Here is a 15,303-nt window from a genome sequence, read left to right on the forward strand (position 1 = left end):
AAAAATGCCCAGAATTATTCTGCTCTTAACATTCCTTTCAATCTTCAATATACAACCCCAATAAGTACATGAACGGCTAGCCCCTTAAACGTTCTTCTCCAAATATCTCAAGAATTGATCATGAAAAGAAATTCTAAACACTTGTAAAACAAAATAAATTTCCAATTAAATAAGTAATCAATTCTCATCCAAAGAAAGGGGTTGACCCTTTAAATTAGGGGCCTAAAGGGCTCTAAACATTATTTTCACATAAAGAGATGTAAATCCCGATATCATTAAAATTTGATTTGTAATCGTTATCCGATTATGCTGAAACACTAGAGATAATTTAAGAAAAAACCCTTATATTGACCTTCATCTTTGACAATTGACGGCCTAAAATTCCTCATGTATTATCAATGGAGATCGTGTCAACGGCCTCAATCTTGTAACAATTTTTACAGTGTTTAGAATAATTCCGCTCTTTTAAATTTCAATCGACGTTTTAGCCATGGCCTGTAGAAAATACTTCTTACTCGCAAGTTATAATATGAAACGAAATGAAACGTTGAGGAACTCTTCCTTACACCATAATCCAACTGTCAGTCAACAATAAATTTAAAAGAATACTCTCCTACAAAAAAAATCAAGTCCAGACGGCAGTACATGCTCTAATCACCGTCCGTTATGTATAAATTCTGATTGTACAATCGTATGTGCGAGGGTTGCCCCCCCCCCCCCCCCAAAAAAAAAATCAAAAATCTCCGCCAGGTTGTACATGTAATTAATGAAATTATGACAATTGAAATAATTTTGTTTTACGGATTTCCATTTGCATTTAAAATTATTTCACATTTTCTATCTATTTCCCGTTTTCCCGGGCATCGCTAAATATTTTGATTAACATTTTCTACATGCATTAAAGTGTTCTGTGTGTCAATCGCAAACACGGGGATTGTGCATATGAATTGTTGACATCGTAATGAAGTTCGCTTTTAGCATACAAAATAAGCAGCTCACGCCGAGATTTACACGCAGCGTATCTATATTGCATGTAGTAGCACCCTTTTCAGCCCTTTATTTGCATAAATCATGTTCTCAAAACAAAACCCCTTTATGAGACCAATTTCTATTTATTCACACACGTTTTGGGTAAACACAGCAAGGTGTGTATGCGTCAGTGACAACGCATGATGCACATCCCTTTTCTCAATGATCACTCGTTAACCCAGGAAATGTACTTGATATTTATCATATTCTTTATTCTTCATGTAATGTTATATAAGACATCGTATATCTCAATTTTTAAGAAATTTGACGGGTCTTTAGTACGAAACTATCTCTTTCCATCTATAGTTTACTTTAGAAGCATGATTAAAAAATTATTAGAATTTAAAATTTTATAACGCACCGTGGCGTAGTCGTTAGGGTGTTCGACACCATAACAGTGGGTTCCGGGATCGATTACCACCGTGGACAGGTTTTTTCAAACAGAAAATAGGTTTAAGCGCTATTTCATTCATTTCATTTATCATAAGTGTATCAATGTGTAAGTTTATTGCTAATTACCATTTCTTTCTATATTATTTTTTTCTTTTCCCTTTTTATTATTTCTAATTATTTTGATTTACCAAATCTGTGGAAGCGAATTCTCAAAACGGCTTAGTCGACTTCAAAAACATTTTCACTGCTTGATATTGCTATAAATACATGTAACCTTTTTGTATTTTATTATAAAATGCCACTGTTTGTCTCGATAAATGTAAGATATAAAGGGAAATGTCGTCCAGGGACGAATATTAAAGGTTTAAAATTAGAAAGTTTCTAGACAAAAGTCACGGTTCAATAATTGAGATCTGATTTGAGTCTCAGTTGATTAATTAAGGTTTTCCGCTCTCAGAGGAAACCCTTACTATTATTCTGAAAATTTTTCAAATTTCTTCTTCTTTTTTTTCTGCTAGACGCCAACTTTGATCCCTAATATCTCGTTCGTTGGTTCACCGATTGTTTTGAAATTATCAAGACTGATAACATGCCGCGTGATGTTGTCGTTGCATATTTTAGTTGAGGAAAATCCCTACCCGGTTTTGAGTTATTCCCCTTTTAGTAAAATTTAACGACTTCTTTTGTCCAGGGGGTTTAGCTTTAACGATGACTGGCAGAGTCTCAAAAATGGGCTGCTTTGGAAGCTAATACAGTAAATTTGTGCGAGATATATTTTATTTATTATTTAAATGCAAATAAAAGGGGTGGTATAGATGTTGAAACAAAGGTAAGAAAAAAAATCAAAAAAATTCGCGTATTTTCCGTGTTAGTTTTCTACCTGATAAAAATTTGTTATAACATGTATTTTAAAAGTTCTTGGTCTTACCCAGACCTTTCATTCGGTATACCGAAAAAGGGGCTGGCCCTTATAATTAGGGAGTTAGAGGCGTCCAAAGTTTCTTGTCAATAACTTAAAAAGGAATAAACATTTCTAATGCATTATTGAAGCAAAGTTGTAAAGAAATTAATTTTGAATCCTTCTATAGTATTTTATGTTAATTTAATGTTTTCGTAATTTATAGTCAGTATTTGCAGAAACAATTGTTGTCAGTTCGGTCCAATTTTTGTGGGGGTGCGCACGTTTATGAGCTTATGAAAGGGCTTCATGTAATGCACTAACTGATACATGTAGCGTTTCCAACGGAAGACCCTCTTGTTATTCTATTGTTTCTTTTTATTAGGGTCTTCCGTTTCCAACGGAAGACCCTCTTGTTTTTCTTCGGTTTCTTTTTATTGTTTTCGTTCGGTTTCTTTTTCCCTATTCTTTTTTTTCTTACATATTTTGTGTACACGATTTCTCAGAAACTACTCGGTCGATTTACACGAAACTTTCAGATCTGATAGATATTGCTCTGAACCTTATTGGAAATTTTTTTAATGTAGACGTCACTTCCGGTTTTGAGATATTAGGAATTCAACGATTTTTAGAGGGTCGGCTTGTCCACGAAGGATCTCATAAACTAAAAAAGATATTGATTTCAGGAATGATAGTTAAAAGAATGTAGATATGCAATAGGGCAATTATAATTTTTAGCGCAAAAGGTGCCGAAGCTCGGTAGGGCTAAAAAATGAGATCTTAAAAGCGTTGTGATTTTGCATGGTTTTCTTCGATTATCTTTTTTCCTGGAAATATTTTGTTAAGACACGTAGAACAAAAAAGATTTATGTTTAAAATATCTTTCATTTGATATCAAGTTAGGGACTTAGAGTTCTTGAAAGTTATCGCTTCATAACTAAAAAGCCGTTAGGATTTCAATATGGCTGTTGCTGCAAAAGTTGTTCATTATGATCTTAATAATGTCGTAACAATAATATTTTGTTCGGGTATTGCGTAATATGAGTGTAAAAAGCTAGACTTGTTACCATGTGTTTGTGTTTTATTTCAATTGGCAAATAAACGGGATATAACGAACATAAAGGGTACCAGTTTACATTACGGAAATTGTTTGAACATTTTAGTTATTTGCTAGTAAAACGCATTATGGATAAAAGAACCTCTTCTATGCTATGCATTTGAGTCGCATTTAAAATCTAGCTCGATTCCGAGCTGTGTATGTGAACAATTACGTATCCGATCCCTTGCCCGCGGCCGAGAAAATAGGTCGCAGCTTGACTAGCGAGCGGTCTGCCGTTACCTAATACACAAGATTTGCGTCTTGCTGTAATGCACACATGGGTTTATTTATGTAGCTGCTAACTCAAAAATTCCGATTTTAACGACTTTAATAGTATATAAAAAAGATTATACCTTTACCTACTACCATCTTATATTCGAAAAGTGTTTAAACACTTTAATTCTTTTCAAGGGAAACACGTTATGGGAAAAAAAACTGCTTCTTTGCTATGCATTTGAGTTGCATTTAAAATCTAGCTCGATTCCGAGCTGCATGTATGTATACAATTATTTGCATCCGATCCCTTGCCCGCGGCCTAGGAAATAGGTCGCGGCTGGACTAGCGAGCGGTCAACCGTTATCCAATACACAAAATTTGCGCCTTGCTGTAATGCATCCATGGGTTTATTATACCCGCACTTTCTAAAGAAAGTTCGGGTATATTGTTGTTACCCTGTTCCGTCCGTCCGTCCGTCCGTCCGTCTGTCACGTTTTACTTTCTCAAACTGCTCTTACATCTTATAAACCAGCAAACTGAACTCTTGGAGTTTGATTTGGGGTATCATGTTGTTTTTAAAAGTTTCAAAAATTCTCTGTTAGTCCTGGGGGTCAAATAATTGGTAAAAAATGACGTTTTTTCACAAAAAACCTTCTTCCTCGAACTCCTCCTACATTTTCAAAAGTAGACAAATCATCTTTTGGAATATGTTTTAGGGTATCCTATAGATGCGCAATAAGGTTTCGGAATTTTCAATTTTGTCCTGGGGGTCATTTAATGGCTAAAAAATGACGTTTTTTTTACAAAAAAACTGGTTTAAAAAACGTCATTTTTTTTAAGCAGTAGCCAAATGATCTTCTAGAATATGATTGGGGGTGTCATATTGAGGCATGATCAGGTTCCAGAATTTTTTTTTTAATTAAGGGGATCAGTGGGCAACAAAAAATGACGTTTTTTGGCAAAAAAAATATGGTTCCCAGAACTCCTCTTACAACTTTTGGAGTAGCTACATCATCTCTTGGGATATAATTGGGGCTGTCCTATAGATGTGCAATAAGGTTTTAAAAATTTAAATTTCATCCTGGGAGTCAAATAGTAGCAGAAAATTGACGTTTATCACTAAAAAATCAAACATTGATCCAAGAGCTCCTCTTATGATTTAATGGATAGACAATCATATCTTGGGATATGATAGGGACTGTTCTATAGATGTGCAGTAAGGTTTTCAAAATTTAAATTTCATCCAGGGAGTCAAAATGTAGCAGAAAATTGACATTTATCACTTAAAAAAAAACATAGATCCTAGAACTCCTTTTATGATTAAATGGATAGACACATCATATCTTGGGATATGAAAGGAACTGTTCCATAGATGTGCATTACGGTTTTGAAAAATTAAATTTAACCCTGAGGCCCATTACCTACCGGTACATACCTTTTGATGCCCTTTAAGGATCAAGAATATATATGGTTAAGGGGTGGGGATCTCAACCATTTTTGAGATATTCGTGCACTTCCTGTTCAAGGGGGGTCATGACAACCCCCGGGGCCCATGACCTACATACCGTTTGATGCCCCTTGACACAAGGTACAAGAATATATATGGTTTAAGGGTGGGGATCTCAACTGTTTTGAAGATATTAAGGGACTTGCTGTTTGAGGGCGTCAGGACCACCCACAGGGCCCATGACCTACATAACATTTGATGCCCCTTGACATCAGAAACATGAATATATATGGTTTAGGGGTCATGATTTTAACAGTTTCTGAGATATATGGTAATTTCAAATTCCTGGGGGGTGGGGATGACCCCAGGGGTCAGATCTAATAAACCCTATATATTGCCAGTAACAGCCAATATATGATTATGAAAACCCTATATTATTATCTTTGTCTGTTTTCAAGTTATCATTTACAATAGAGTCTATGATTCTTTCTACAAGGTTCAATGTTAGACCCCACACCCTTTTGACACCCCCCTCCCCCCCCCCTCCCCCGAAAAGTGGTTGTCTAACCCAAAATGAGAAAAATCAAACCAGGGTGCACAACTAGATTTGCAGGCCTATCATATCCTAGAGTTTTGTACAATTATGTTCAGCCATCTCTGAGAAACAAGTTCAGAGCGGGAAAGAAGAAAAAGAAGATGAAGAATATAATACATGTATTAAGAACCGTACAAAAACAATAAGTCTCCAAACTTCATTCAGGAGACTTAATAATTAATAAAGATTAAATAGAGATAGGATCATCAAACATCAATAATTTAAAGATAATTGACAATTTCTGATTCTAAGGGGGTCAGGATGACCCCTTAGGGTCATGATTTACATGCCATAATGATCTGATGCGCCTGCATGACCTAAGGAGGAATAATATCTTTGGATTAAGGTGGGGATCTCAATGGTTTTTATGATATTTGATAATTTCAGGAAGAGCACTTGGGATCATGACCTACATACCATCTTAAATGCCTTGAGCAAAGAAACAATAATATAATATGTACATGATATATGATTCAATTTAAGAACCCAGATATAGATCAATCATCTGTTTTGTAATACTTCCTATGTATATATACATGTACATGTATTAGTTTGTGTTTTGTTCTATACTATTCATGTTCATGACTGTAGTATGGCTTAGTCTTATTTTAAATTACATTAAAAAATTGTCAAATATATGACTTGGAACCCCCACTCCCAAACAAACTCAAATATAAACTGTTCTCTCTCCCCCCCCCCCTTCCTTGTCGAATAATCTATTAAAATCAAAATATAATTTGGGTGTCTAAAAACTTTTATAAACTGGTAAAAAATGTTATTCTTAAAAACAATTACATTACACCTTGCATAATTGACAAATGATCTATTGAGATACGATCAGAGGTCATATTTCTACCTTGGGATCAATAAGTAGTATTCATTGACAAGTTAAAATTAATTAATAACAATAAATGATTCAAATTATAAATGTTTATACTCCACATTCATCCCCCCCCCCCCAAATCTAACCTGCTTATAAAGATTCAGTCTTCTTAATACATTCTTACATGTGTACAGTAGCAAATTTTAAATCATTTCTTGATTGCTTTTTCTCTCGTGATTCACATTAACATTTTGGAAATTGCTTAATTCAATTTTTAAGATTTATAAACAAAATGTTATATGCATCACTGCCATGTGTATTCACCTATTTGGGGCAATTGTAAAGTCTCCTAAACAAAGCAGTGACATCATTAGGCTAGGAATTACCCACATGGATCAAACACTACTGTATAACATGGTATGAATAAGATAAAATACATTATTATTTCTAGTTCTAAAATGTCAGGGTGTCTCCAAGGGGGCATAATCTTACAATACAATTTTACGCGCAATGACACAAAGAGCAAAAATAAATTAAACGGTTTAGGGATGAGGATCTCAGATCTCAGAAGTTAACAAAATATACAGTGTATCATATCATTTCCTATTTCATAAAGGCAGGGGGGGGGGGGGGGGGGGGGTTAAAGACAACACCTGGGGGTCATTAATGTACTTTACACCAGTTGATGCATCATAATGACTTTAGAAGATATTTTGTATTTTCCTGTTTCGTGGGGTCAGAACAGTCCCATAAGGTCATGACCTACATTGTATTTGATGCATTATAATACATTAAGAAAGAAATACTCCTTCCTTCCTATTATTACTCATATAAAAAATATAAGTGTCTACACTTACTTACATATGATATACACAAATTTAATAAGAAATTGTTTATACAGGGTCAATATGGGGTCAACTCAACAGTGCATGCAGTCTGACAAATGAAAAAAATAACTTTTGCAACTAAAATGACAGAAACTTTACAAATGCGATAGGATAGGTAACGATGATAAAAGATGATGATACAGTATGCTGTCAAAGGGAGATTACATTTAGAAAGTGAAAGTAGAACTTATATACATGTGTATCAGGAATCCCATGCTGGCATCTTATTATATTGTGCTACTGCTACTACATGTATTATGCTTACCTAAACTGGTCAACATCATAATGATAATCCAATTAAAACACAATAATGAATTCCTTTAGCTGATCTTAACTACCGTAATCCTTTTCTGCATACGGAAAACACAGACATGTATGTATGGGTGTTGCTAAAACGAGGAACGGAAAACGGAACGGAATGGAAAATATCATCACGTTTATCCCTTAAAAAGGGTATAGACTAGCCAGAAACGATTTACTTTGTATCTTTTATTTATATCTAATGAATGATTATCAACATGTTGCTATCTTATTAATATTCATATGAATGTCTATCAATTATAGCATTGTATTCATTCGGCCTTAGTTGAGTACGAAACGGAAAAATCAAATGTATACGAATTGTGAAACATTAACATGATTAAACGAGCAAATTAGCTATAACTTTTTACTTATTTCTCTTATATGGTATTGCTGGCATATTAGCGTAACGTACGCAGTTAGTGAAAGCGTTTTATGCGTGTTTTGAGTATTTTTATATTATTTTCAAATATGATGTACATGTATATACTTACATCAAAATTGAATTTTCGGTGTTCTAGACGATCTTTTATCATACAGACGATACAGTATCATTGAGATGGAAGAAAAAAACTGTAGGACTGACGACATTAAAAAATTAAAATACAGTAAACATTAAAATACCCGGTAATTTGTGAAACTAGTAATTTGTGAAACTAGTATTATTAGCAATGTAATTTTGTTTACGTTTGCATTACAAAGCATGCAGTTGTTTATTCCAGCAGCTATATACATATGATCCGAATAGAGAGCTCTAGACGTTGCCTGGTTTGATTTTCCGATTATATATTGGGACTATAGTCTGTCGATCCCAAAATATTCATGCAGCACATTTGGACGATTTATAATGGAAAATGTTGACATCTTTTCTCCATTTGGAAGTCACTCAGAAGACCTTGCACAATTTTTCAACACCATCATCCGGGTCTGTTAAAATGCAAAACCCCGTAGACTTCTTTATTTTTAGCCGTGTATTTATACCAGCTGATAAGCTAGAGAGGACGTTTTAAAGACAGAATAATGAGAATGTTTAATGCTTCTAAAAGAGAATCGCTTGAACCCTGAGGTATATATAAATATACAGCAAAAAGTGAATCGAGGATATTTTGGGACAGAATATAGTGGTCAATGCATGTACTGTTAATTTTGAGGAAATAAATATTCTTGAATAAATAATCTAATATTGCTAATCTTTCAAAAAAATTAAAAAGGTACATAAAGTATATCGTTTTAGCATACTTAACAAATCTATGAGGTAAATAACATTAGATAAGATTTTCCGTTTTCCTTCCGTTCCGTTTTCCGTTCCGCGTTTTAGCAACACCCATGTATGTATACACGTGAACCCATCTAATCGAAGAGCTGGGTAAAACTAGTACCCGCTAATGAGACATACAGACCTGTGTTGTGTATGTAACTTCAGACAAAGATCATTCATTTGTAACATGCATGTATTTTTATGACCTATTCTTCAAATCCACTTGCACTATTTTATTAGGTAAATAACAGCTTTAAGGTGGTGCAGGACACCTGCATATTGTGATGTACATGTATACTTCCTATTGAGATAAACAATAAAGTATGTTGACTATTGATTAAATATTTAACCCCCAAATAATGTTACCTAACATTGAAGCGCAATGGGTTAGAGCGTTTACATGTCTGTAAGAGCATTGGGGTCCAAGGTGTATTTTTGGTAATTTACGAATTTTCATGGGGAGGGGGGGTCTGGACCCCTCACTCCCACCCCTTCTCTAGATCTGTGCACAAGATGATGTTCATGTAGGCACACAGAAGCAAATCTAAAACCGGCAACCGCCACGGGGAGGGGGCATAATTTAATTTTTAATTTTGTTTGTAATAATTATATAGACCATTATACTTCCTATGACATAAAATGTTAAGATTATTGATCAACTGAAAATTCACTGCAAACAGTTCTACCCCAAATTGCACATAAAGTGCTGCTCATGTCACGATGTGTATTATCATATGGGCAGGGATCTCATCCTTCAGTTATGAAAATTATAATTTTTAAATGTATTACCGGAGTTTGCATGTAGCCTTCATTTTTAATTAAACTGGTATAAAACAGTGTTATTTTGGGGCAAACACATGGTGCGGGTGTTACTGTCTAATGACAGCATCTAGTTTATTTAGCTGCAAACAGAAAAATTCCAATTTTAAAGATTTTACCTACTTCCATAGACAGTGTACCAGCTTACATGCGGAAAGTATTTAAACAGTTTAATACTTTTCTAGTAAAACACATTATGAATAAAAGAACTGTTTCTATGCAATGCATTTGAGTCGCATTTAAAAATCTAGCTGGATTCTGAGCTGTGTATGTAAACAATTTTAAGTATCCGATCCCTTGCCTGCGGCCGAGGAAATAGGTCGCGGTTGGACTAGCGAGCGGCCTAGCTACCGTTATCCAATACACAAGATTTGCGCCTGGCTGTAATGCACACATGAGTTTATTTTTTTGCAAAAGATTATACCTTTACCTACGAATGAATGCTGTTTTGGTCTCGTAATTTAAAAAAAAAATAGTACGACTGTCATTGAAAAAAGGTGTTACATAATTGTTCTTTGTGATATTATCTTTTTCATAAAATAGTTCTTTCGTTTAACAGATTGTGAACATTTCAGCGTGGTTTATAACAAGAGGGTGAAACGACCACGAATTTTGACAGATTTGGATACAAAGAGTCTAAAAGAGATGGATACAAAACACAAGTGCGACTATATCTTGTAGGAGATAAAAAATAATATATAATTTATCTACGTTTGCCATAAATACAAAATTTTATCATAAGAATATTTGAACATTTAGATCCGCCGAATATTTCTATTTCCCTTCATTGTTAGATGCTGATTTGAAATAACGTTTCGAGGTATAATAAGTGGAGAAATTTTTATTCAGCTGCATGTTCCGATTGGCCATTACTTCTTTGTTAGATCATTCATTTGGTTGGCATGGAAAATTATTTGATACTCGTATTTACACGGAATTGATAGCCTTTTAACGTTAGAAATATTCAAAGTAAATAAATATAATTGGGCATACAAAACCCCCAAAAATACATCATGGGATAGTTTAGAACGGTTAACTGTTTGGTCTCATCCTTCGAATGACCGGGTTTATTCATCCTGCATGTTTTGCATCAATTATAAACAACGTAAACTTCAAAACTATATAATTAATGAACAAATGTACACTTTTTTTATCAGATAGTCATGCTGTATACTTTATTTGTTATTGTCAAAATTGTATTACAATCATACTAGCTTCGGCGTGAGGGGCAAGTTTAAACACGAGGCGATATAACGTGAAACCCTTTTATGTCGTTTATCTTGTAGTTAATGTGTACATTGTACGGTAAAACTTGTCTAATTCGGTGGATAAAAAAACTTGACCGGAATGGCCAACTTCATTTTAGAGATAGTTGTTGCAAAATAATTATAGTATTTAATGCAATAGGTCTTGATCGTGTATTGTTGCAAAATTTTCAATTCTTTTGAAATATATTAGATTCCATCGATCTTGTTTACGGTACCTATTTTCATTTTTTATTTTTTATTTTTTTTTTTGGGGGGGGGACAATAAATCCATAACGGAATACATACGATGGAAATCCTTTTTCAGTCAATTCATCGTAATTGATAATTTTTCAAACATCCGATTAACCTGAAAATTCTTAACCGGAAATTGTTTAAAAACATTAACAAGGTGGCTGAACTAACTAATGGCGAGAACTGTTATTATGCAGGAAACAATAGATAAATATTTATATAAATGAGAATTTTATATATAAAAAATTGAGAATTTTGACAGAATAATATGCAACTCTGTACGTGTACCCATACAACGGGGATAACAAACGATATCGGCAGTTCTACTCATGTGGTATCCTGAATCACGGCCCTAAATAAAATGGGGTTAACTATAATCTACCTATCTAATTTTGGCAAACAATGCATATTAAATTTATTTATAACAAGACTTAACGGTATAAACTGAAATGAGCTGCTAGTTTGGATCTATATTCACAGTTGTTTAAATCAATAGCTACGACAGAAAAAATTGTCGATAATTGAGCATTAATTATCTCGCAGAAGGCCGATCGATCGATAAGTGACCGGTGTCGTATAATTTAAGGTCCGCCCTGTAAAATTGTCCGGGGCGGACCATAAATGTTAACATTTAAGGTCCGCCTTTGCACTAAAAGGGTCCGGCCCGTATAAGAAAAGGTCCGCCTAACATAAAAGGTCCGGGTATATTTTTAATTTGTATTTTTTTCTCAATTACGAGTATTTTGTTACAAAATAAGTGGCATCATTTTGTAACTCTTTAAAAGGAGCACTTACCCGAGGTGAGTTGGTAAACATCCATCACACAGTGTAAATGAAAATACATTATTTTACATGTACATGTAGTTAGGACACACATAAACAGTTTAAAACTGGTGGGGTTTTTTTTGTTTCAACATTAATTTTGCCAGTCGATCTTATAAAAAACAGGAAATGAAACTGATTGGTGTCATTAATAAATAAAACAATGGCTTCGGTTAGGTGTTATATACACACACACCACCCTGCAGGTGTGAGGGGTTCACACCTTCGAATTCAGGTGTTTGACTTTTTGAAATGATCATGTAAAGAATGGATATTTTATACGTCCTATTTTTGCACATCTTTCTAAGACGATACGCGCTTAAAAACGTGACCCATTACAAAATTATAAGAAATTAAACACAGTCCTGTATGATTAGTAAAGAGCCACATTCCTTCGGATGTCTTAAAAGAATTTAAGGGTATTATGTTTCTTAAAAATAAAATATTTGTGTGTAAAGGTCAAATGTTGACACTCCGTCCGGTAAAATTTTATTTTAAATTCCTGCGTGCTACACTCACATATAGTATTAAACACTGTGCCGGATAATTATGCCAGTGCCAAGGTGGCATTTTTGCACCCGTGTAAGCTGCATATATCGAAAAATTCAAATATGCCATATGATAGACCATTGCTTAAAGAGTTAACAACCACCTTTGTTATCAGTGTATCTCACCTGTCAGGTAAGATATTTACCTTTCAAAAATAAATTCCTATAGGAAAATAATTTTCCCATAGGAAAATCAATATTCCTATAGGTAATTTGAAATTTCCTATCGGAATACAAGAACTTCCTAAAGGAATTTCAATTCCGATAGGATTTGATAGAATCCGATAAGAAAACTTAATATCCTATAGGAAAACTACATGTCTGAATCAAATTCCTAGAGGAATTATCATTCTCCTATAGGAAATATAATTCCTACAGGACTTTTAAAAAATCCTATAGGATTGTCAATGTTTCCTGTAGGTGAGTCAATTCTCCTATGGGAATTATCATTTTCCGATGGGATATTAATTTTTAAAGGTAAATATCTCACCTGTCAGGTGAAACACACTAAAAACAAAAGTGGTTATATACTCTCTAGACAATGGTCTATCATTTGGTATACATGGATTTTTCCGAAACTGCATCTTAAGCGGGTGCAAAAATGCTAGCTTGGCACTGGCATAATTATCCGGCACGGTGTTATTAGGTTTTTTTCTCACAAGTATCATATAAACATTATGAAATGCATCCCTCGCCCAAAAAAGAATAAAAAGGCCATTAGATGAAAATCAATACCGTCAGACAAATAGGACAAACCGACCGTAATATTTTAAGATTATTTCAACGAGACACATTGGATTTCAGGCCTTTGTCACATTTTTAAAAAGTCGTCGGATAAACTCAATTATAAATTTGTTTACTACAGCAACTTCTCTTTCTTAACATTACATTAAGTTTCCGGTCTTTTTAGTGACACAATACATGTATATATACATGTACCGGGTCTCATTCCTTTAATTGGAATATCTTACGATGAAAATCAATTATTTAAATACTATTATAAATAATGTGTAACTTTAATCTGAATAAATTAAAAAAAAACCTATGCTAAAGTCACTTTTATGTCCACTCCAACAGTAAGAAGATCAAGTGAAAAATATCACTACAAGAATCAAAATTAAAAAGTAGGGAGTGGGGGGCGGCCTTTCCCTGATGCTATGTGCCTAATGGTTAGGTCTAACTTTGCAAAAAATGTGGAGCCCCCCCCCCCCCCCCCGGAGCCCCCCCCCCCCGGTTCCGATGTCTATGCCATGTATGACTATGCAGTTCTTTTAACGAGGCGGACCTATTCTTGAACTATAATATTGGGTCCTACCTCTGAAATAAAAGATCATCGGGTCAACATACTGTGAATTTTTCCGCATATAGCATTTCAATGGGGCGGACTTTTTCTTGTACTATGATATTGTGTCCTACCCTCTGAATAAAAAGTAGTTATCGATAAACATCCATACATTATTAATATGTATTTACCTACTAGTACTTAATTCCTTGTTTAACTACATGTACTGACATGTTGATTTTTTTTTTCAACGAGCAGACCTTTTCTTTAGCGATATTTTATAAGATGATCGGGGTATATCAAACCAAGTATTAATATTAGTATCAATTATCTGCATCCAGCATTTCAACAGGCAGACCTTTTCTTGAGGCATAATATTGGGTCCTACCCATATATTGAAAGAACATCGGGGTCATTCAAAGCAAGTATCAAATTGAATAAGAATTTTAATTTTCTGCATTCGGTATTTCAACAGGCGGGCATTTTCTTGAACCACAGTATAAGGTCCTATCCCTAATATAAAAGATCATCAGGATAAATCAATACAAGCATCAATATGAATATTAATTATCTGCATTCAGTATTTCAATGGGGCGGACCTTTTCTCGAACTATACTATTGGGTTCAACCCACTGAAAAAAAGATCATCATTAAATGAAAGTTAATGCATGTGTCAACTTGATTAACTACATGCATTTCCTATTTAACAATGATACATGTACCATTGCTGCATCGAGACTGATCTTATCTTGGGATATGAAATGAGGCACTTTTCCAACATGGAAGTCAGAGAGAGAGAGAGAGAGAGAGAGAGAGAGAGAGAGAGAGAGAGAGAGAGAGAGAGAGAGAGAGAGAGATATATTAATCTATACCAATGAAAGACTGCTTCTCTTAGACACTATCCCTTTTGATAAGGACATCAATATTTTACTCCACGGAGATACATGTTTTTCTTTAAACCGCAAGGATATTGTTTTTTAAAGGCAGTTTCAAATATATTTCTGCATTAAAGCGCTTTGTAACATAGCAATTTCATCACAAATTATACACTTTGCACCTACATGTTGTTATTTTCTTCCTCAACGCAATTTTTGAAAGTATCAGTTCTGTCTTTAATTTTTAATAAATTTGCTTTCAGAGAAATCATAACTTGGACATATCAACAATTTGAATTTTGTAAACTTTATCGATGGAAACAGATTTACTTATCAAGTATTACTTGTAACCAAATCCTTGCTTAGTTACATGTATAATATATACTATATATTATATACGTATATACATTTAAAAGTATTGTACGTTTGATTAAAGGAAGTAGGAATAAGTCTTTGAGAATAATGAGGTGATCAAATACTGTGGGGAATAAACACGAGAGAGAGAGAGAGTGA

At 34.1% G+C, this 15,303-nt stretch overlaps 1 protein-coding gene across 2 annotated transcripts in view; it reads right to left on the reverse strand.

Moving 5' to 3' along the window:
- Positions 1-12,098, reverse strand: part of LOC105334524 (deleted in malignant brain tumors 1 protein) — a 75,042-nt gene extending 62,944 nt beyond the window's left edge. For both annotated transcript variants that reach the window (XM_066072135.1, XM_066072132.1), the window contains exon 1: positions 12,059-12,098. In XM_066072135.1, the coding sequence (XP_065928207.1) occupies positions 12,059-12,083 (25 nt within the window). In that variant the 5' untranslated portion in view covers positions 12,084-12,098. The remainder of the gene's footprint in view (positions 1-12,058) is intronic.
- Between the last annotated feature and the right edge of the window lie 3,205 nt (positions 12,099-15,303).

The sequence above is a fragment of the Magallana gigas genome, chromosome 9, assembly GCF_963853765.1.
Source record: "Magallana gigas chromosome 9, xbMagGiga1.1, whole genome shotgun sequence".
In the NCBI taxonomy this organism is placed as follows: domain Eukaryota; kingdom Metazoa; phylum Mollusca; class Bivalvia; order Ostreida; family Ostreidae; genus Magallana; species Magallana gigas.